General features: G+C 40.3%; 1 protein-coding gene across 7 annotated transcripts in view; it reads left to right on the forward strand.

Moving 5' to 3' along the window:
* The first annotated feature begins 3355 nt into the window (after positions 1 to 3355).
* The window catches only part of OCRL (OCRL inositol polyphosphate-5-phosphatase), a 55305-nt gene continuing 34651 nt past the window's right edge, over positions 3356 to 24009 (forward strand). For 2 of the 7 annotated variants that reach the window (XM_070606236.1, XM_070606238.1), the window contains exons 1-4: positions 11220 to 11392; positions 11691 to 11770; positions 16585 to 16664; positions 19271 to 19309. In XM_070606236.1, coding sequence (XP_070462337.1) covers positions 11354 to 11392; positions 11691 to 11770; positions 16585 to 16664; positions 19271 to 19309 — 238 coding nt within the window. In that variant the 5' untranslated portion in view covers positions 11220 to 11353. Of the gene's footprint in view, positions 3516 to 11133; positions 11393 to 11690; positions 11771 to 16165; positions 16275 to 16584; positions 16665 to 19270; positions 19310 to 24009 lie in introns of those variants that run through there. The other 5 variants (XM_070606237.1, XM_070606239.1, XM_070606242.1 and 2 more) reach the window with 5 other exon arrangements.

Below are 24009 nucleotides of genomic sequence, written 5' to 3' on the forward strand. Positions count from 1 at the left end.
AATAATGTTGCCTGGATAAGGAACTGTTTTTGACATTATTGTTTTAAGTTGTGTGTAAAAGGATTTTTCTACTTTTAAAAGTTATCACACGAAACCTAGCTCAGGAAAAAGATATAGCAATTTTTTAAATACTTCTCACCCGGAAATTCTACATACCCATGCATGCCCCAAAACTTGAAAAACATGCTAAGTAATGTGAATCGAGTTTGCTGAAAGCAGGTTGTGAATACTACAAGAGGAAGAATAGCACAATTAGTACAAGCTTGGAGTCTAGAGTCAGAAAGACTTGGAGTTTGAATTCTACCAAATTGTTAAACCTCCCTAAGCCTCAGATTTGCATCTGTAAAATATAATAAAACCCAACTCAAAGTGGCTTTATAAGAATTTAATGTAAAAGTATACATAGAACACTTAGCATGGTCTTGGCATGTAAAATGCACTCAATGGATGAGAGTTAACAAAAAGAAAAAAGCAAGATGATGCTTTGGGCTTCAGCCTGAGCCAAGGAAAAAGCAAGGTTATGAGAAAGTCAGTCCTAAACTAAGGTGGGAATAAGGCAGAACTTTCGTTTGCCCAGTTAATTTGCTATGTTCATTATCATTTATTAGGGTCAGCAGTTTGGTGCAACTACACTTTCTCAAAGGTAAGTTCTGAAGAAAGGCAGTAAATGAGGGAGAAGAGGGCAGGACACTTCCCTATTTAGACTGTGACCTCCTTGAGGACAGGAACCATATCTCATTCATCTTTATTAAAAGGCTACATGAAATGAGGTGGAGGGAAGGGGGTCCAGGGGCTGACTCCCAAACTGTATTGCGTCCTCCACCCTCCACACATACCATTCAGATTTTATGTTGCCCTCTGTGGTTCCTCCCACATTTCCTCCTCTAATTTTGCCCTAGGTGTCCATTTGGGCCAGATTTCATATGCATAACAATATATTTATAGAATACTTTTTAAGGCTCTTTTACAGATTACCCACTATGTGTAGAACAAAATATCAAGGACTATGATGTCTCACAAAGAAAATGGATTGGGTCCTTGTCCTGGGCCTAAACCGGTGGTCTCAGACTTCAACACATCAGCATCAACTGGAGGGCTTGTTAAAGCACAGGCCCCACTCCCAGAATTTCTGAATTCCTATTTTTGGGGTGTGGCTAGGAATTTGCCTTTCTAACAAGTTCCCAAGTGATGCTGATGCTGCTGGTCCAGGGACCACACTTTTGAACCAGTGACCTAGAGCAGGGATCAGCAAAGTTTTTCTGTAAAGAGCCGGGCGGTAAATATTTCAGGCTTCGTGACTGTAAGGTCTTCGTTGCAGTGACTAAACTCTGCTGCTGTAGCATGAAAGCAGCCATAGACAATAGGTAAACACATAAGCATGGCCGGGTTCCAATAAAACTTTATTTATGGATGCTGAAATTTGAATTTCATATAATATTATTCCTCTCTGGATTTTTTCAACAATTTAAAAATATAAAAACCATCCTCAGGTCGAGGGGTATACAAAAATGGGCCTCAGGTTGTGTTTGCTGATCTCTACCTGAAAGAGATTCATTATCTAAGGAAGACAAATGCAAGTGGAAAAAAGAGATATAACAAAGCAATAAACATATGAGAAGGTGTTTAACCTCTATAGTCATCAGGGAAATGCAAACTAAAATGACAGTGCGATATTGCTACACATCCATTCATATGGCTAAAAATTTTTTAAAGATTAACAATACCAAGAGTTGGTGAGGACAGGATGCAGTGGGAACTCTCATATACTACAAAGAGTGTAAATTGTACAACCACTTTGGAAACCAGTTTGGCATTATTTACTACAGCTGAACACATATGTACCCTATTGTGGTAGAGAAACAGAGACGTGCAACCCAGATTCTCCGTCAAGGAAGGACATTCTGCGCAGATATGGGGAATGGAGTCAACAGATAACCTCCAGCTGCCATCACCTTGACCGTCTGCTGCAGCTGCAGAGTTCCTTTGCCCAAGGTCACGTTCTTCCGAAGGTGAATGAACAAAGCAGGAGTGTAAATAAGTGAGGTCTGACGCAGAACACATCGATGGGCACTACTTGTTCCAAAACTCCATGCCAAGTTGGCTCAAGGTTTCTCAGACTTGTATCACGGTTCATCTTCTCCCTCTGCCCAACCCTACTTCCTCCGCCTTTCTTTCCCAGGTGTTGGTCTCTAATAAATATCTTGCACTCAGCACTCCATCTCAGCTTTTCCTTCTGGAGAGCCCAACCTGCAACACCTTTGACCCGGTAATTCCACTAGGAAAATACACCCTAGAGAAAATCATTCATATGCACACCAAAAGCTATATACAAGAATGTTCATAGCACCTTTTACTTATAATACCAAATACTGGAAACCACCCAAATGTCCGTCAACAGGAGAATGAATGAATTGTGATATATTCATATTTTGGAATACTATACATCAATGAAAATGGCAGCTATATACAGCTACATGCATGACATAATATTGAGTAAAATAAGCAAGGTATAAAAGAGTGCATACTGTGTGATGACACTTATATAAAGTTCAAAAACAGGCAAAAGTATTTATGGCTTCATTCATAAGTGATAAAACTAGAAAGAAAAGCAAATAAATGATTATCACAGAAGTCAAGATAGTGGTTATGTCCAGAGGTGATCTTCAAAAATTTTAATGACCAGTGTGACTGAAATCTTGACCAATCCAAACAGACAGAAGCTGAGTATTCTGGAACACACTGAGTATGCAGAAACAGACAGAGGACAGAGTGTGCCAGACCAATACCAGCCCCCGTTTAATTCTGGGGGGGGCAGAGGGAAGAAGAGATGGTCAGAGAGAGAGGCGCCTGGTTTGGGGGTGTCTCCCTAAATGCTAACAATGTTTGATTTCTTGGCCTGGATAGAGGTTGCATGGGCATTAACGTTATAATCATTTGTTAAACTGTACATATATATTTTATGCACATTAAAAGAAGGAAAAGTAGACATACTATAGAAAAATATAAGTAAATGTTTTATAAACGTTCACTTTAAAAAGTAGAGCTATAGGGGCCGGCCCGGTGGCGCAGCGGTTAAGTGTGCACGTTCCGCTTCGGCAGCCCGGGGTACACCAGTTCAGATGCCAGGTGCAGACATGGCACCGCTTGTCAAGCCATGCTGTGGTAGGTGTCCCACATATAAAGGAGAGGAAGATGGGCACGGATGTTAGCTCAGGGCCAGTCTTCCTCAGCCAAAAGATGAGGACTGTCAGCAGTTAGCTCAGGGCTAATCTTCCTCAAAAAAAAAAAGTAGAGCTATAAAACACTGAGGAGATGGTGGGGGAGTGAATTTAAGAATGATCAGAGCTCATCATGTGCTTATTCATTCTGTGACAATATGATACAAAGCAGACCTTGAGAAGTTTCAAGAAGTTCTATAAGAGGTACAAAGAGATACTGTTACTCCGAAGAGGAAGCATTCTTTTCCAGCTGAGAGGTGACAAGAGAAGAGCTTCAAAGAGGAAGGACCATTTGAGGTGAGCATTGAAGAATAAAGAGGATTCCAGTAGTTGCAGTTGCAGAGGGGGTTGGGGGAAAAGATAGCATTAACGAGATGGAAGTAAGAAGAAGTGATCAAGAAATTAAATAGTCAAATTGATTAGAGGAGCAGCTTCTTTGGATGCTTAAAACCCTTAGGACAATTTTAAGTCATACATTATTTTCTGCAAAGGATAGTTATACGTCCTGCAGATACCTATCGAATAACTACTATGCCAGGTGGTAGGTGCCAGGTATACAGCCATAGCAAGACAAACAAGATTTTGGAGATTACATCGCCTGTATCTGGACTTAATTTCTTTCTAGAGGCACCATTCTTCCTGAGAGCAGAAAACAATCTAGGCTCATCCACATAGACTCGGTCAACTCAATGTTGTTTTTGTGTGTGCGTCATTTCATGTTTAAAGTCAACCAGATTTTGGAGTCACCCCCTCCCTCCTTCGTGGCCCTCGTGTTGATTTTGAACTCTAGAGTTTATGTAAGACTGAATTAGCAGTGATGGGGAGGAGGCGTCTACTTCTTGGGCTCTTGGTATATTCTGCACTGGCCTTCCCTGAGATGTATGAAGTCACCCTGTCATGCATCCCTGCTGCCATCCATCCGACTCCACTTCAGACCTCTAATAGCATGATCCTTACTGCCACCCAAAGCTGCTTCCCCTCATCATGACCACAAGACCCCAACTTCTAAGTTCTCTTTTCCTACTCTCCTCCTTCTTCTCAGTTCTGAGGTTCTTATCTACTAGGGTGGAGGGATGGGATGAGTAACATAACACATCTTGCCCAAGTATTCTTCCAAAATCTTCTTTTCTGCCTTACACTCTGAACTGAGACATAAACCGATAACCTAAAAACAAGGCTATGTTCTGCTCTTCCTTTGTCACACCTGCAGTGGAGGTGAGACCAGCCTCTTGTGTCACGGCCTGCCTGGAGAAGGGACACAGGGTTGAGGGTAGAAGGGAGCTCAGGTAGGCTTCATAGATCAGTCCACTGGATCCATCACGGTGTGGATTAAAATGTTACAAATAGACAAAAACAGCTTTCAAGACCTGATTGGAATTCTTGAATTTTGTGCTTTAAAAAAAATCAGTTTGCTTACTTTAATAATTTTATATTTTGTTTCTAAATGATGAGATTAGAGAGACGGTTTTACTTGGCAGATAATTTTTATTCCCAATAAGCTAAAAACTGAGTTGAATTTAGCCGTAACTCTATTTTCTCTTGTAGGGTTTTCAAAGTGCTAGAGAAATCTTTATGCGCTATGTAAGAATTTTGATCAGATAAATGCAACTTATGGGTCTGATGAGTATCATCTTGAGAATTCATAGAATTTTTCATTTTTATGGTCTGTATTTCAACATCAGCATCTTTTTTATTCTTTGTGGGTATATATTAAACAGTTTATGACCATTTTTTAAAAGCTTAACACTCTATAAAGATCAAGACCAAGATGGCAAGATAAGCAGCATTTATCTGGACAATCAACAGAGTACCTGAGTCATGAGCACACCCGTCTGATTGCCACTAACTGCTGCACGTGTTCAATTGCTAAGGGAAATGCTGGGTAGAGCATAAGGAGTGGTCTCAGGAGGTAACCCTGGAAAGACATGTCCAGGACACAATACTTGGAGCCTTAAATGTCAGGCTAACTCCATATTCTTTCAGTTCAGCCTCTTCACTTTCTGAGGGGAGGAGGAAAGTAGGCCTGGGCAATGCCAGACCTGGCTATGGGATTCTCAAAACAGAAAGGAGACCCTAGCATAGGAGAATGAAATAGGGGTGGAGGGCAAAGGGAATTAAGAAACTAGCCAGGGCAGGAACAAAGTAGCAAAGGGAAGGGGGGACTTAGAGAGGGGAAGAAGGGTCTGGAGGGCCTCCTTTCCCCAAGGAGGCCAGCTCCTCCTGCCTGCTTGTGCCTCTCAGAAGTTAATGAGCCTTTCTCACCCCAAATTCTATACAGAATGAAAAGTATAATTGAAAATATGTAAATAAAAATGAGCTTTTCTTTATGCTGTTCTGTATGGAAAGCAATATCTATGTTGGATTTGTGTATATCAAAAGCAAGGCTTTTCAACTAGTGGTGATTTAAAAATCAATGAATCATTTATGCCTCCACTTGGCCTGCCTTCCAGCCTCTGGCTGCTGACTCACCTATGCGAAATCTTCCTCCCCAGCCTCACTTGTGTTAAGTAGGCCTGTTTTTGCCTTTGCAGGCCCTAAGCTATCTAGCTTATGAAGGCTTCAGCCAGTATCATATTAAACATATTACAATGCATCCACATCTTGCATTAAATATTTATAATTTTGCTGTAAATTTTTGAAAGGGCTTTTGTAATTTTGCTCTTGAAATTATTTGTCTGTGCATAACTAATTTAATTTATAATGGCTGTGATTTCTCCACAATCATTAGGCATACTTGGAAAGTCTTGGGAAGTGAGAAGTTCCAACCTAAAAATTGTTTGCAAAGACAATGGTTTTAAAAATAAATATGAGATTTAATAATTAATCACTTTGATATGTTATATTTTGTAGCCATTTAATTAAATTGTTATGATTTTTGAGTTTTTTATTTTCTTTTAGTGTTTTATAGTCTCTTTTTAAGATCTCAGTTTTTTTATTTTGTCTCTAAAAAGCCTGTAAGTCCTAAGCACTTAGTTATAGTTGTCTAGTGGATAAAAGACAGGCACTGAGCACCCATTTAATTGTATGTCTGTGTTTGTGTGTGAGTGTGTGTGTGTGGTGGTAAAGGTGGTAAGACTCATGTTTACCTGAATCTATAATTTCATTTATTTGAATTTTGTTCAGTGACCATTAACTCTTTGCATTGGATATCTCTTATATGTAAATACAAGTATCTGGCATAAGACCTTTATTCTGTTAGGCAAAATACCATCTGATGATGATAGGTGAGAACGATCAGAGCTATACACTAAAAATTTACTATAGAACTGACAAAACTTGGATTATTGGATATCATAGGTAAAGGAGAAGAAGAGTTCATGGATAAACCTCAAGTTTCAAACTTGGGTGACAAGTAAATAGAGGTGTCATTAAGAACCATAGGTAAGTCAGAAGATGGTTGGGAATAAAATAACGATTTTAGCCAACTTACAAAAATGACTTAACACATCCAGAAGCACATAAGTAAGCACAGTCCCTGAAGTGGTGCCAAAAAAGGAGAGAAAACAATTTGCCACAGGATCAGGCCCGGGGAAATGATTAAATTAGTCAGGCTTGCCTTCATCCCCTCTGCTGGTGCTAGGCTGAGGGGATACATATCTTTACCCAACTTTGACTCCAGGGTCAGCTATTTCAACGCGTCCTAAACACCATTTCAGACTCCGTCACCCCATGACAGTCTGCTCTGCCTGCTGTACTAATTCCTGAGCCTACTGCACCTTCTTGGTATATTTTCTCTGCTCCTGCTTTCCATCCACCAAGCATTGCCGGAGAAAGGTACAGACCGGTAACTTTACAGTGCTGATTTGGAATTCACGCCACCTGCCTCGCGTTGGGCTTTCTCTGTTGCTCTAAAACCCTTTATTAACTTTTCTGGATTCACTGTCAGTCTCCAACAGTGACTGTTCCCTCCTTCTCTGCCTTATTCAAGTTCCCAAACCCTCTGCATCTAACTTCAATTTCATCAGATTAAATGTGATAACTCAGGTAGAGCAGTTACCATAGTGCCTGGCACATAGAAGGTTCTAAATAAACACTTAGTGTTGCTACTGTTAATATTGCATGAACAGCGTAATGTGTTAGTTGAAAAGCTAGGAGTCTAGGGGCAGGCCCCATGGCCCAGTGGTTGGGTTCGCACGCTCTGCTTCGGCAGCCCAGGTTTTCACCGGTTCGCATCCTGGGTGTGGACATGGCACCGCTCATCAGGCCATGCTGAGGGGGCGTCCCACATAGCACAACCAGAGGCACTCACAATCAGAGTATGCAACTATGTACTGGGGGCTTTGGGAGGAAGAAGAAGAAGAAAGATTGGCAACAGATGTTAGCACTGGTGCCAATCTTTTAAAAAAAAAAAAAGGTAGGGCTTTAGAGTCAGACATAAGTTTGAGTCCTGATTCTGCCATTTACTAACTAACGGGCAAGTTGCTAGACCTCTCTGAGTGTCAGTTGTCTCATCTTTACAGTGGAAACGATAAGATTACTACTTTACAGGGATTTCAGGAGGATTAAATGAAAGTATGTACGTAAAGCCATGAGGAGAGTGTCTGTCGCATGAGTATTCAATGTTAGCCACCAGTATTATTATTATTGTTATTACATCCACTTGTTACTTTTTTTTGAGCAAATCATCACCTCCCCTGTGAGAGTTTCTCCACAGTCTTTAGTGTCCTCACCTCAATGTATTTCCATTCTTCACAACCTCTTATTCTTTACAGCAAATATTTGAGTACCCCACTATATGCCAGGCACTGTGTTGGGTGCTGGGGATACTGTAGACTCGGAGGAAGAACTCTCTCTCCTTTTCTCTAAGGTTGATTCCTCCATCTGCACCTTGGATGCTCGTCCTTCCCAGTTACTGAGGGATTTTTCTTGCAACCTTTCTGCTTCCCTCTTCTAATACCTTAAATGTCCCCTTCTTTGCTAGCTCCTTCTCATGGCTTTAAAGTGGCTTCAAGTTTTGGTAAGTATTTCTCTTTGACTCTTCTAATTTAATTAAAATTGTATTTCACTCCTTTTTGCTTCCAAACTTCTTCGATATGTGGTCTCTCGTCTCCGTTTGCTCAGGATACAGTCCCTTCTCAATACCCTGTCATCTTGTTTCTACCCTGACCACTTATTGAAACCACTTATTTAACAGTCTCCAGTGAACTCCATGATACACCCAGAGAAAGTCTCTCAGTCCTCATTTTCCTTGTCCTGTTTTCAACGTTTGACACCGCTAACCCTCCCCTACATATTATTTCTTTGTTTTTCATTTTCATTGATTACAAACAATTTAAAATGCTAGAAAGTACACAGGATAACGTATATGTACCCACAACCTAGTTCTAGCAAATCTTGCAACATCAACTTTCAGATTGTGTTTAAAGAAATAAATATTACAGATACGGTTGATGTTCCCTGTAGTCCCCTCTCCAGTGTCAATCCTCTCTCGCCCTTGCATTTGGTGATGATCATGCCCTTTCATGATTTATATACTATTACTATTATGTATATCTATGTAGCCATAAGCAACAGATAATATTTTCAGACTTTATATAAATGGTATACCATACATGTTTTGCAATTTTCTCTTTATGCTCAACATTATATTTTTGAGATTTAACTCCGTTAATACATCAAGCTTGAGTTACTCCTTTTAATTTTGAAATAGTATTAAACTTCATGAATACCATGATTTATTCATCCATTCCCCTGCTGATGGACATTTAATTTGCTTCCTTTTTTGGTGAGATTACAAATAATGCTGCAATGAACATTCTTTTACATGTCTTCTAGTGCACAAAGGTTAGAATTTTGCCCAGGTCTGTAGCTAGAAATGGACTTTCTGAAGGGTATTCCCTATCCAACTTTATTATACAATGTCACGTTGCTCTTCATAGCAGTTCTGCCAACTTATACTCCTTCTAGCAGTGATCGGAGTTCTATCTGTTCCACATCCTCGGCAACACTTGATGTCGTCTGAATTTTGAAGTTTTTGCCAACCCGACGGTTGTGAAATGGTATCTCATAGTTTTAATTTTCAGTTTCCCTGAATTGTAATGAAGTAAATCATCCTTTCATGTCTTTATTGGCCATTTGGGTCTTTTTTTCTCATTGATTTATAGGGGTTTTTGTACATTCTGGATACTCATTCATTCATTCATTTAATCAATATTTTTCTAGCATCTACTTTGTTTCAGGAATGGTTCCAGGCACTAGGAATGCAGCAATGAACAAAACGGACAAAAATCCATGCCCTCATGGAACTTTCATTCTAGTGGGGAAAGGTAAACAGTAAACAAAATTGCGAAGTAAGATAGAATAATGGCTAATGATAAATGCTCTGGAGAAAAATAAACAGGGAAGAGGGGTGGGTAGCATGTGTGTATGGGAGTGGGAAAGGAAATTGTTGAACTGCAATTTTAAATAAAGTTGTCTAGGAAGGCCTGACTGAGAAAGTGACATTTGAGAAAAGACCTGAAGGAGGTGAGAGTGCAGGCAGAATGAACAGCAAGTTCAAAGTCCCTGAGGCAAGAGTGTGCCTGGCAAGTCCTAGGAATAGCAAGGAGCAGTGTGACTAAGCAGCAGGAGTTGGAGAGAGTGGTGGGAAAGGAAATCAGATAGGTGATGACAGCTAGAAGTATAGAACCTCATAGGTTATCTTTTGTCAGTTATATGCATTGAAAGTATCTTCTCCCAATCTGTGGCTTGTCTTTTAACTTGTTTATGTTGTCTTGAATTTTAATATAGTTAAGTGTAGCAATCAATTCCTTTATTTTTGTGTTGTCTAGTGTCTTAAATAGTCATTTTCATTCCCTATTCCAAGCGCATAAAGATATTCTCCTGTTTTCCTCTGAAAGTTGTCAAGTTTTGCTTTCCACATTTAGATCTGGAATCCACCTGGAACTGAATTTTTCTTCTGTGGTGTGAGGTAGGGAGCTAATTTTATAATTTTCCATATGGATGATCAAGAGTCCCAGCAGCATTTAGTGGATAATCCACTCTTTCCTCACTGATTTGAAAGGTCACATATGTTGCATATCAACTTTCCATCTTTGTTTGGGTCTGTCTGGGGGCTCTGTATTCTGTTCCATTGGTCTATGTTGCTCCATTCTACACTGTCTTAATTACCATAGGTTTAAAATCAGTCTTGATAGTTAATCCACTGTAGATTCTTGAGCAAATGAAAAACACAATTGAAGCGTTACTTTGGGAAGAATATTCTTATGACTTATGTCATAAATCGTATGCTTGAGTTCCACTGCTGAACTTCTGTACATATTCTCATGTAAAATGGTCAAAGGGGATGTCACAAAGGCTAATAATAAAGTGATAGCGGTGTCAATGGAGAGAAAACAAGGAATCAAAAAGTAATTCCAAAGAAAACATTAGCAAGGTTTGTTGACTGATTGGATACAGAGAAATTAGGAGCGAGGAAGAAAGCATATGGCTTTGAAGTTTCAAGCCTGAGTGGCTGTGTGAAATGATGATGAGTTAGTTTTGTCATCCAGTGTTGTCAACAGTGGGGTATACTAGGCAAAGGGTCCCGGTCCAGGATATATATTTGGGCGTTGCCTGCTTAGAGGTGACCTAGAGGGGCTGCAAAGGAAGAGCAAAGGTCTGAACTTTGGAGATGTTTCCGATTTAGGAGGTGGAAGAGAAAGGGGAGAACATCTGAGAGGGAGGATAACCAGCCCGGCGCATGTCAACCATAATAAGGATTTTTTGAATGGATGATGTGGGTCCTATTGTCCCAACGCCTTTGAGTTCCATCATAGGCGTGACTGTGTTTTGTTTCTGCGGCAATCTTCAAAGTGCCCAGAAGAATTTCGGTGTCACAGGCAGCACTTGAAACATATTCCTTGCTGGACGTGGTTGAGACGCCCCCGGTCCGTCGGGTCTCTCGCTGCAGTGCCGCAGCTTGGCCACAGGGGGCGGACTCTGCGGCGGCCTGGAAAACTGGCGGGGGCGCGAGGCGCCGCTCTCTCTCGGGTCAGGCTCTCGGCTCCCGGCTCCCGGCTCTGGCTCCCGGCGCCCGGCGCTGAGCCGCTCCTCGCACGACGCGCCGCCGAGGCGGGCGGGTGTACGGACGCGGGGGCCAGCGTCGTCGGATCCGCCCGCAGTCCGCAGCCCGGCTGAGCCCGGAGGCCGCCCGGATGGAGCCGCCGCTCCCGGTCGGAGCCCAGCCCCTTGCCGTATCCGCCCGAGAGAAGGGGGAGGGGAGGCCGCGCGGGCGGCGGGTGGGGGTCGGAGAGATTGAGGCCGCGGCTGGTGGGGCGGGAGCGGGGGCGGCCAGGCCCGGAGGCCGAGCGGGGCGGGGGAGGGAGGCGGGCGTGGGAGGCGCTGCCTCTGGTACAGGGGAGGGAGGAGGGGAATGGGGAGGAGGGGTGGGGGGCGGGGGGCAGGCAGGGGGCGAGAGCCTCCCACCACCCCGCACCGCGCCACCCCTCCCTGGCTGCGCTTCTAAAAGAGACCCTTGACTAGCGCCCGCATACTGTCGAGGGTATGGAGATGAAGGGTCCTCTCCGGGAGCCCTGCGCTCTGACCCTAGCCCAGAGGAACGGGCAATATGAGTAAGTAACCACCTGATTCCCACAGAGGAGGGGAGCCTGCCATTACCTCCCAACCCCAAACCGCGACAAGCCACCCACCCTCCTCCCACTGAGGCCGCGCGGGCAACAGGTTCAGGCCCAGGTGTCAAGTGCAAGTGGTTTAACCACGGGGCTTTCTCCCCAACTTCCAAGCTGCTGGATTGCTCCTGGCAGTGTGGCTCAGTGGGAAGACTCAATGGGCGGGGAAGCAGGAAGCCTGGGTTCTTTGTTCCAGCCTCTGCAGCTGACACATGTTGTGTAACCTTGGGCAAGTCAATAAAGCTTTCTGGGCCTCATCAGTTAAATAAAAACATTAACTGCCTTACCTTATAGCCTTTGGAGTTTTAACTGGGAGAATAATAAATGCGAAAGTGGTTTACAAAAAGGAAAAGTGCTATAGAAACGCTTCATTATTAACCTTACAGAAGTGCCTTTTCTTAACCCCATTCAACTGGTTCCTCCACTCTCCCCACCCCCTTATTCCACTTGCTTGAAGGCATAGTCATTAATTCAGTAATGGTTTAGTGTAGGCCAGTAACTGCCTCACTTATTGACTTGACTGTTAGAAAAAATAATGAAATGTGTAGAAATATAAACGACATTTGGCATTTTATCAGTGTGTTACCTTCCACTCTGCCTTGCACATACGAGCTCAGTAAGTACTGTTGACTGATGCATCAAAAGATTATTTTGATAAGCTATCACCATAGTTACTGATCTCACTCCCTTACCACTAATGCCTCATCTTGAAAGTATCCATGGTGACCACAGTATGTCAGAGGCCCCTCTCCTTGTGTGCCCAAGCCGCTTCCTTTGGTTATTCACTGGTTTCTTGACATCAGAGTTTAAAAATTGTTGATCACTTAAATCCTGCCATCTGCCGACATTGGATTCTGCCTAAAAACAATTTTTCTCAGTCCCCGCTTTTAGATTGTCCGGTCAGTCTGTGTCTATGGTGTCTAATTTACACAGAAGAAATTCCCACTGGCCTATCCTGCCCTTTTCTGAGACTCTTGGTGACACTGTAACTGGACATCGGCTGGTTCTGTGAAGTAGCTCTTCCCCAGCTCCTGCTTGGTCGGTTCTGTTGATGTGGGAAACTCATATCACTTTTCCCAGATTTCACCAAACCTTGAAGGACCAATTTAAGAAAAGTAAATTTAACAGAAAAGTGAATTGAAAAGTGGAACACCACTGCCGCTTCCAAAGGCTAGAACAGATTGGACAGATGTGACCCCCTTGGGCAAATGAGTAAACATTTGTGCCTCGATTTCCTCTCCTGTCAAAAACAAAATGAAGAGGATTAAATAAAATAGCTACATTGTAGAGATGACCGCAGCCGGGGATTTGGTCCCCTGGTTCACTATGTTTGTAATTCTATTCAACTAATAAAGGAGTGAGCAGCGGCCTTGAGATAAATATCCCTTTCTATCTGGACTCTTGTACCAGAAGAACTTTTAAAGGATGGTAGCTCTCCTGACTATTTGTGTCCTCCTCACAGAGAAATCCAATTCTTGTGTTCCAGTTCTTTGTAAGTTATGGGAGAATAGCAACATCTAATACTTAATGGCTTGATATGGACCAGGTACTCTTCTAAGCACTTTTCATAAATTAGTTTATTTAACCCTCACATGAGAGTTCCTGTGAAATAGTCATATCATCATCCCCCTTTTCTAGATATAGAAATGAAGGCACAAAGAGGTTAAGTCACTCCCTCGCAGTTGGGAAGTAGCATAGCTGAGATATGAACCCATGTAACATATCTCAGGATTACATTGTCTGAGAAGTTTCTTTTGAAATCATTTATTGGAGACCCCTAATACTATCATACCATCTATAATCCTCAGGTTCTTGTTTCTTGGGTGCCTGCTCTGACTTGGGTGTCCAGAACTTTTTAACTTTTGGGTTTTTATCCTTGAATTTGAAGCCTATTTAATCTTTAGTTCCGTGGTTCCTGCTATTGAGCATAGGAGAAATTTACTTGCCAGACTAACATTACAATTACAAATTGTTTTTTTTGGAAACAAAGAATCAAACACTAACATTCATTTTTTTCCAGGAAAATGGATTATGACACAACCTGTTGTTTCGTCTTTAACCTTCCTTGAACAAATCAAAGTATTTCCTAGGGATAATGCTGAGTCTGCAGTCACAATTTGTGACTCTTTTCCGTCTGACAACTACCAAATTCTGATTTCCATTGTTTTGCTATATGCCTATTACTTTTCATCTTTCTGTTCTGAAAGGAATGAGTACACTTAGGTAGAATTTTTATGCTTATTCTTAGTCCTCTCTCTTGCTACGGTTACTAAGACATAATAGATATTCAATAAATACTTGTAGAATTGACTTAAATTCCCAGTTTATCTTTGTTTTGTGGTGGGTTTTTTGGGGGGGAGGGGTGCATTTCTTCTTTTATCGAGATGTAATTTACATATAAAATATTAGTTTAAGGTGTACAACATCATAATTTGGTATTTGTATAGTTTGCAAAATGATCACCATGGTAAGTCTAGTTAATATGTATCACCATGCGTAGTTCCTTTTTTTTTCTCTTGGGATGAGAACTTTTAAGATTTACTCTCTTAGCAACTTTCAAATATACATTACAGTATTATTAACTATGGTCATGTTGTTCCTTATGGCCTCATGAATTATTTATCTTATAATAACTGGCAGTTTGTACCTTTTGACCTCCTTCATCTATTTTGCCCACCCCCATCCCCCACCTCTGACAACCACCAATCTGTATCTATGAGTTTGGTTGGTTGGTTGTTTTTAGATTCCACGTATAAGGGAGATCACACAGTATTTGTTTTTCCCTGTCTAACTTATTCCACTTAGCAAACTGCCTTCAAGGTCCATCCATGTTGTCTTTTTTGTGATGGTTTTTAACAACACGGTCCATTTGAAGCTTTACCACTAGTGGTCAGCAGCATTTTTAGTCTACATTACTTTGAGATTATATTGGTTTTGTGTTCATTTTCCTCAAAATAAGCTCTTCCTCCTTGACCCTTGCTTTGTCAGTCTTTTATCTAGTTTCTGGTCTCCATCTGGATTTATAGGACTCTGCTCGATAAAGGAACTTTGCAGGATGAAAGGGGCCTGCCCCATATTCCTCTTAGTCACCTAAAATAGAAACCCCAGCAAATTAGACAAACAGGATCAGAGCAGAAAGACAGCGTTAATACTTTTATTTCGCTTAGTTCTGTCTAAGCTATTCCTTGCCCCCAGTTGTCTCCTTCAAAGTTAACGCATTTGAAAAAAAAATTCTAAAAGCTAAAACAACAAGCCCCCCAAGAGACAACAAAACAGAAATCCAACGCTTCAAAACAATGACATTTTTAATGACAGAAGTTGAATGGTTGTATTTAGAAATGCATCTCTGTTTATAGCTTGATTAAGCTAGTTTATTCAACCAATATTTATTGAGCATCTATTAGGCAGGAGACAAAACTGAATACGGTAGGGTCCTTGCTTTCAAGGAGCTCCAGTCAGTGAGGGAAATAAATATAACTGTAATGGAGTGTGTAAGTGCTCTATTACAGGAGCAGGCAAAGAGGATGAGGCCCACTGGTTCTGCTAGGGGGTGTGGGGGAAGCTTCACAGGGGAGCTGATGTTTGAGGTGAGTCTCAGGAAGAAAAGAAGAGTGTTCCTGGCAAAAAGAACCACCTGAAGAGTGCTTGATTTGGGGGAAGCTAGGAGATGTTCAGAAAAGCCACTTACCAGTAGATTATACCTTGATCCTGGGCGACTAAGGATAAGCAGTAAATGGAAATTAACATTTCAGGAGTACATAGGAATTTAGAAGTCTCACATTTCATACTGGGGGGCCAAGTTCTTCCGTCATGTTTACCTAAAAATAGCGTCATGAAGGGGCTGGCCCTGTGGCCGAGTGGTTGTTTGCGTGCTTAGCTTTGGCGGCCCAGCGTTCACCGGTTCGCGTCCTAGGCGTGGACTTACGCACCACTCATCAAACCGTGCTGTGACGGCATCCCACATAGAAGAACTAGAAAGACTTACAACTAGGATTTACCAATATGTGCTGGGGCTTTAGGGGAGGAGAAAAAACAAAAGGGAGATTGGCAACAGATGTTAGCTCAGGGACCATCTCTCCTCAAAAAAAAAAAAAACCCAGCATGAAGTTGGAAACCAGAGTAAAAACACAAGGGATGTAAAGGCAATCTGGTGATATCTGCTACTTTGTTGGTCACTGGGGTTATTTTGAGCCATCCAGCTGGCTGGGAACCTCCCCTAAATTCTCCATGAACCTGTATATTTGTTTGAAGAGATAGAACCATTCTTTGATAAAAGCCGTGGGAATATAATTGGAAGACTAATTTATGAAATTTCTAATTCATTTCATCAAACTTGAGGAACTGCTGTGTGCCAGGCACTGTGCTAAGTGCTGGAAATCCTATGGTGAAGACAACTGTAGTCCCTGCCCTCGTGGAGTTCACACCTAGCTACTAGTTCTTCACTCTGGTATGCATACTCTGAAGGTGTATTCACTGTAATTCATGCTCATAAGATTGTAAGCTGTTTTTAAGACATAGACTGTTATATGTTCTTTATGGCATAGGACAGTGTCGGTATTCAAATACTGATCACCACTAATATCCTTTTAGACCTAGAGCAACATCTACTTGTCACAATGCTCAGATCCAGAGATCGAGATATAACAAGTCTAATAAATACAGACTAGATTTGTGTAAAACAATATAGCAGTGTATTTTGTTGTTAAATGTTTGGGTTTTTCAGTAGCTATTCGTTGATGCATTCTTCTGTTTCCTAGGTTAATAATCCAGTTGCACGAGAAGGAACAGCATGTTCAAGATATCATTCCTATAAATAGCCACTTTAGATGTGTTCAAGGTACTAGCTTTAATTGTTTAGCTAGTTTTATGATGTTTTTCCTTGGTCATTATTGCATTGTGTGATACCATACATATTTTAAATTTGTCACTGCACATGAAATGTAGTACTCTTTGCATAAAAAGATAACATTACTAACCTACCATTGAGAAGATGATGAATGCTTTGTCGAAGAGTGCTGAATGATTATATTGAAAAAAAATATATATATATATATATATTTGTGGATTTAAATGACATCCTTGTGTTTAACTGACACACTGCTCATTGTAGAGTTTCAAGGTTGCTTGGCTTCACACACATTCAGCACTTTCTCCCCACACTATTTGAAATTAAAACAATTGGTAACATGCCTTGCCAAACTGTAATACCTTGTATTCAATTGTGCTGAGTCTCTAACCTTGACATTGTTGAATCATAAGAAAATTGACTCTGGGGAGGAAATATTTGGCTTCCTGCCCTCAAATTTGGAGACAGAGAACAGATCATCTGTTGTTTCATCTGTTACAATGAGACTCAAAAATTGGGAGGTTTTGTGTAGGAGGTGTTGCTTCTGTCATCTCACATTGCTCTAGAAAGGAAATTGATTACTAGAGAACAAATGCCTTATGTTTCCAGTGGCTCCGTTGGCTTCATCAGACAGAAGCATTCTGTATCAGCTGTAGCTTCTTGAAAAACTTGAATCCTACCTTGCATGCGTTCTTTCTTAAACTACACTGAACTTTTTTGATCACAAAAGTAATATATATACCATAAAAAGTTTGGAAAGAACAGACAAGTATAAAGAAAATAAGTAAATTTCCATCCTTCAGAGATAAACACCTAACATTTTCCTTTTTTCTACACATGTAACTTTTAGGGTGAGTGGGACTGATACTATATGTAGTGTTTTGTGCCACATGCCATCATATTATGAGTGCTTTTCCATGCTATTAATAACTATACTATTCCATTTTATGAATGGCCCATAACATAATTATTCCCCTGTGTTTGACATTTGGGTTATTTTTCACTAGTATAAATAGTAATGTGATGAACATCTCTGTACATAAATCTTACTGCACATCTCTTATTTCCTTAGGATTTATTACTGTAAGTAGAAATACTAAATGGGTATGATTTCTTAATACAGCATGTGTTGAGAATTAAAAATACCCACAATGAATAGTATCCACATCGTATAGAAGAAGGAAGTCGTAGACATTTAGCCTGCCTGGTATGAGAGGGACGTAATGACCAAGGCACCTGTATGCCATAGTAAGTTGCTGTGGTCACCTCACTTTTCATGGTGTAGCACCTTTGTTACATACCCAGCCTCGTAAGGAGGAGGAAAGCCAAAGAACATGACTTTAGGTTAGTGTTCTACTAATGCTATACCTTTTTGTACTACTTCTAGCGTCTCTTTTACCCTGTTTCTCTTAGTATTGTTTTTAATAAGAAATAGATGGCAGATTGTTAGATTGGAAGCTAGGAAAATATGTGTGCGCACACACAGTAGTCCCCCATGACAAAAGGAACAATTACTTCCTTGAGTTTTCACATCCATTCTGTTTCCCAAACCGTGCATCTATTTTAAAAAGTCTGTAAATACTCAGGTTTAAAGAATTAAAGTTACTGAAGAACAGTTGTGAACGTATAATACTTTTGTCCTGATGCTCTATTGTCCCTTGCTTCATCATGCTAGTAAGCGTATTGAGACTATTCTCTAACGTTAGACAACTTAGTTCCTTACCAGTTGCTTCTGTTGTTCCTGAATAACGGAGCCAAATATACAATCCAGGATTGTGAGGGAGCTAGAAAAGGATGAGACTACATCGTCTGGCCAAGGTAGATCCAGGATAATCCAAGGAGTCAGTACCCAGAGTTCAGCTAGCCAGGAGAGTGTACTTGGTGCTGTTGGCCAAATCCAGGGACGGCAGAGAGGAAGAGATGGGTTGGGTCTAGACACTAGAGGTAAAGAAAGGAAGTCCAGGAGAGCCATCAAGAGAAAAGAGAACTCTGAACTCAGAGACTGTGCTTTGCCCCATTTCATGTTTTATACTTCCCTGTTGGGTGTGGTAGGCCTTGGACCCAGGGTATTAATTGTAGCCTGAAGATGAAGAACTTCAGGTAGTCTCTGCTGCTCTAAGGGGCAGGGGTCGAGGTAATGAGATCCCTGGGAAATTTTCAGAGACGAGATCTGAGTTGACAATGGAATTCACCTCTGCGCCTTTGGGGTCACTTCCTGGGCTTTTTATAAGAATTAGATTATATTAAATCAGTATGTTATAGTTGAGGGGAATTAAACTCACCTTCAGAACTTGGATTAACGTGTTGTTCTATTCTGTACTATTAATTTGTCATTCCTTCATTTGCTTTGAGGCGTCCCATTCAGTTACTTGTTCAGATCAGTTTTCTCTTAGTTGAGTTGCTCATAATCTTTAGAACCTAGTGCTATTAAAATCCTTTTTAAAAAATGGTAGACAAAAAAGCAAAGTATTTTTTAAATGTGTTCTGAGACCTAGGAGGAGTCATTGAGAGAAGCAGTGATGTAGTTAGGCATGTACTTTTGGTTTTAATGAATGGTTTTCTCTTACTTGATCCTGTTCTTTCTTCTTTTCCTTCAGAAGCGGAAGAAACTCTTTTGATTGATATAGCTTCAAACAGTGAGTATCTTTCTGAATGGAGTTGATTTTCTTTCAACAAATATTTTCTTGAATACCCACTTGTATATTTAAGACACCTTTTTTGGCATATCTTTTATCTTACCACCTTATCCTGTATTCACCATTTCCTTAAGGCAGCCATACAAATTAGCCTTGCCTCCCAAAAACATTTAGGCTAAGCATAAGAAAAAGCTAGTGGCTGGCAAGAATCTTTAAAAAGTTGAAAATATCTGATTTTCTAGCGCTGAACTTCTTTGAGTTACTGGTATTGTTACTATCAATTAATTCATTGCTGTGGAATTGATAATTGTAGGAAGAGCCAGAAAATGTTAAAGCACATGAGGTTTGTGAGTGTTTTTTTTTAACTACTGTTATGTTTTAAGCTTTTTTTCCCCACCCACTTTTTATTTTTGCATGTTAAATCATAATGTTTTCCTTATTTGTGGTATTACTTGGGGAGGCTGCAGAGTCCCTCTTGTACCAGGGATACCTTGCTTGTACCAGGCCTATCTTATTTTCTTAAAACAATTTTGGTCTTTTATTTAAGCCCCATCCCCTCAAGGCATCCCTTTATCAGAGGGAACATGGTCTTCCTTCTCACTCTTTCCATTCTTTCGTTTTTATCTGTTTGAAGCAAATCTTCGTGGACTTTCTGTGCAAGCTGTTCTCTGTTTATCATCTAATTGTACTTGTTACGGGCACCTGAATGCTACTGTGACTATTCTGTAGTTGCTACAGAAAAGAGTATGTGACCTCATGAATCTAAATCAAAATGGCTCCTTTATCTCTTGGTTGAATCCTTGGATGAGTGGGACTTGACCCTTAGGCTTGGGGCTATGGGTTATGCATAATTTTGTTTAGACACAGTCCCTCTCTTGGCACTAATAATTTCCATTGAACAGTTTAGGTAGGCTTTTTCTGATTTCGGTTTTATTATTCTTTTCTTTGGTCATGGATTTTGGAAGTCTTAAGGGCTGATCCTGAAAAGCTAAGTAAACCCAGCTGCTGACTTCTACTGCAGTTATCCAAGAGAGCAAATAACTTAATATCTATGTCTTATTGTGCTTAGAAAGGAGAGGGCAAAAACAACACTGAAAAAGCAAACTCTGAGCAAAGGCCGTTCAGCAGTGACTGACATTGCTGCTGAAATAAGATACCAACATGTCCTGTTCTTGGTGTGGAAATAGATATTTGATCCAAAGCTGAAAAGTTAAAGTGACCTGTGCCTTTTCTCTTATAAACACCTAATTTATGGCATTAGTTTTCTTGGCCTCTCCTACATAGAAATGAGCCATGTGTTGCTCTGTCCAGAGTTCAAGTTACTGGATCATAGGGAGAGAATGGTTAAGTAACCACTTGAGTAAAACCCTTTGTTATTTCTGCTCATTTAATAATATTTGCACTGAAACCAGATTTTATCTTGATCCTTGGGCTTCATGGGTAAACCTTTAGAGTACACAGTATGTTGCAAGAGAGGTGCCTGGGTTTGTTAGGCAGGCCTAATTTTAGTGTAAGTGTGTATTCTCCCATTGTGTGGATGTTGGTGCCTGGGTTTGTTAGGCAGGCCTGATTTTAGTGTAAGTGTGTATTCTCCCATTGTGTGGATGTTGGCATTAAACATTTTAAAATATTTTTTTCTGATTATGGAGGTAATATATCTTCATTATATACAATTTGGAAAATTCAGAAAAGTTTAAAGTATCAAATTAAAATTGTGTTCCTGCAATCTAGAGATCACCACTGTAGTTAACAGTTTTATATTTATCTCCTTCCAGTCTTTTTTTATATTTTTACATACTTGGAATGCTTGTATGTAGTTTTTATCCTGCATTTTCTTTTAACATTATATTATGTCCTTTTTCCATGTCATTTAAAATTATTTAAAAACATGATTTTTAATGACCAGTATTTCACCATAGATATGTGCCAAATTTTATTAAATTAACTCCTTTATAAAACTAAGTCACTGTAAAGGACATGGTACATCCCTCTACTTATTCAGGTTCTCTTTATATCTCTCAGTAACGTTTTGTAGTTTCTTTATGTATATCGTGTATTTGTAAGTTAAATATTTTATGGTAGATTTTATTTGTTTGCTGCTATTGTCAGTGGGAATTTTTTTCTCTTATCTTCTAATTGCTTATTACTACTATACCAAGCAGCTATTGAGTTTTAGATATTTATCTTTTATCTAGCCACTTCACAGAAAAATATTTTTAATTTTTTTTAGCTTTGTTTTTCAGTTTTGGTAGACAACCCTAGCCATCTGCAAATAATAATTTTGTCTCCTTTCTAGTAGCTGTAACTATTAGTTTTGGTTCATGTCTCATTACCCAGACAAGGATTTTGAGACCAGTGTTAAATGATGATTTTTGGTTAGCTCCTGATTTTAGTGAGAATGCCTCAAGTGGTGCTTCACTGCTGAGGAGCTTATTGCCTATTGATTTGACTTTTTTTTTTTTACAGATTGGCACCTGAGCTAACAACTGTTGCCAATCTATCTTCTTTTATGTTTCTTCTCCCCAAAGCCCCCCAGTATATAATTGTATATTCTAGTTGTGAGTGCCTCTGGTTGTGACACAGTTTTTTTAAAACCATATTAAGGAACTGCATTTATTTCAAGTTTGTGTGGTTTTTAAAATTGTGAATGTCTATTGAATTTTATCAAACGTCTTCAGTATTTATAGAGATGGTTGTATTGTTCTTCCTTATTTGACGTGTTGATGGACTGTATTATACTAAACCCTGCCTGATTTTTTCATTATTCAGCAAATATTTGTTGAGCGCCTTCTATTTGCCAGGCACTGTTCTAAGTGCTGCAGAATCAGTAGAGAACAACATAGATAAGCTTGCTGCTCCTGCTTTTGTTCTTGCTTCTGTGCTGTTTGCTACTAGTGTCGCATAGATGCCTGCGGTCCATAAATTCATTCTATAAAAATATGAATGTGCCAGGCTCTGTGCTAGGCTCTAGGGATATAGCAGAAAGCAATATGGCCATGGTACTTCATGAAACTTAGTGCAGGAAACAGACTTTAAACTGATAAGGTATAGATACTTACATAATTGCAGTTTTGATAAATGCTATCAAGGAGAAATACAAAGGGTTTTTAAGAGGACTAACTAAATTAGGCAGGGTGGTAAGGGAAGGCCTCTTTGAAGAAGTGACATTTAAATTGAAACCAGAGGGGCCAAGTAAGAGACGGGTAAAAATGGAGGAGAGATGAGTATTCCAGGTCAAGGGAACCAGATATGTAAAGGCCCCAACTTGGGGAGTAGCTGGGCATTTTCTTTGAAATGAAGGAAGGCCAGGGTACATGGAACGAGGCTTGGGCACCAAGCTAGGATGGGCTAGGGCTAGATCCAGTAGGATCTTGTAAGCTGTGGTAAGGAATCTGGATTTTTAGATTTTAAAAATGGGAAGAATATGAGGGATTTTATGCTGGGGTGTCGTCATTTGCGTGGAAGCCAGTTAGAGGCTGTTTCAGTAGTTTAAGCTGGAGAATATGGTGGCAGTAGAAATGGAGAGAAGTGGACAGATTTGATAAATGTTTGGGGAGGTGAAATCAACAGAGGTTGGCTTGGGTGTAGAGGGTGAGAGGAAGAGAAGTGTCATGGATGAATCCCAGGTTTCTGACATGAATGTGGATGATGGTACTATTTGGGGAAATAAGAACACTGCAGGAGAAATGAGTTTCCTTTGGGGGTTTATGAATTCAGTTTTAGCTATGTTTAGTTTGAGATTTCTTTGAGACATTTGAGTGTAAATAAATTGGCAGTTGAATATATGCATGTAAAGCTCAGAAGAAAGGTCTGGATCAGAATCACATAGATGGTATTTGAAACCATGCGAGATGATATGTCACGTATAGTAGCCACTAGTTACACGTGCCTCTTTAAAGTGATGAGAAATTAAATTAGAAATTCAGTTCCTCAGTTGTACTGGTTACATTTCAAGTGCTCATTACATGTGTGGTCATTAGTTACCATATTGGACAGCATAGTTATAGAACACATCCATCATCATAGAAAGTTCTATTGGACAATGCTGATATAGAGTGAGAAAAGAGGTTTAGGATTGAACTCTAAGGAACTCTACTCTTTAAAGATTAGATAGAGGAGATACCTTGAAGAGCGCTAAAAATTAGTGACCAGAGAGAGCGAGACAAACTAGGTGAGTATGGTATCATAGAAACTTTTGGAAGAGCCTATTTCAAGCAGTGGCCAACTGCTGATTTCTGCTGATAGGTCTAATAAGATGACTGAAGAGTATCCATTGGATTTAGCAATATGGAGGTTATTGGTGGCCTTATCAAAGCAATATCAGAGGGGTGGTGGAAGCCAAAGTCATATTGGAGTGGATTAAAGAGAGAAATGAGGGTGAGCACTTGCTCAACTGTGTGTTTTTAAAAGAAATTTGACTGCAGAGGGGAATATAGAGAGGGACTGGAGTCGGAGAGACATACGGGGTCCAGGAGATTTTTTTGTGTTTAAAATGGGGAGGATTTAAAACACGATTAAATGTAATGCTGATGGGAAGGAGCCTATGAAAGGGAGAGGTTAAAGATATTGGGAGGACGTGTCTAGGGAGTGATCGTTGAGAGTGAGATTCCTAAGAGAATGAGAGGAGTTGTAATTCGAAGAGAAGGTGGCCTATGATAGGAGTACTTTTCTTTCTTGTATCAGAAGGGAAAGGAGAAGAT

This window comes from Equus przewalskii, chromosome X (assembly GCF_037783145.1).
Source record: "Equus przewalskii isolate Varuska chromosome X, EquPr2, whole genome shotgun sequence".
In the NCBI taxonomy this organism is placed as follows: Eukaryota; Metazoa; Chordata; class Mammalia; order Perissodactyla; family Equidae; genus Equus; species Equus przewalskii.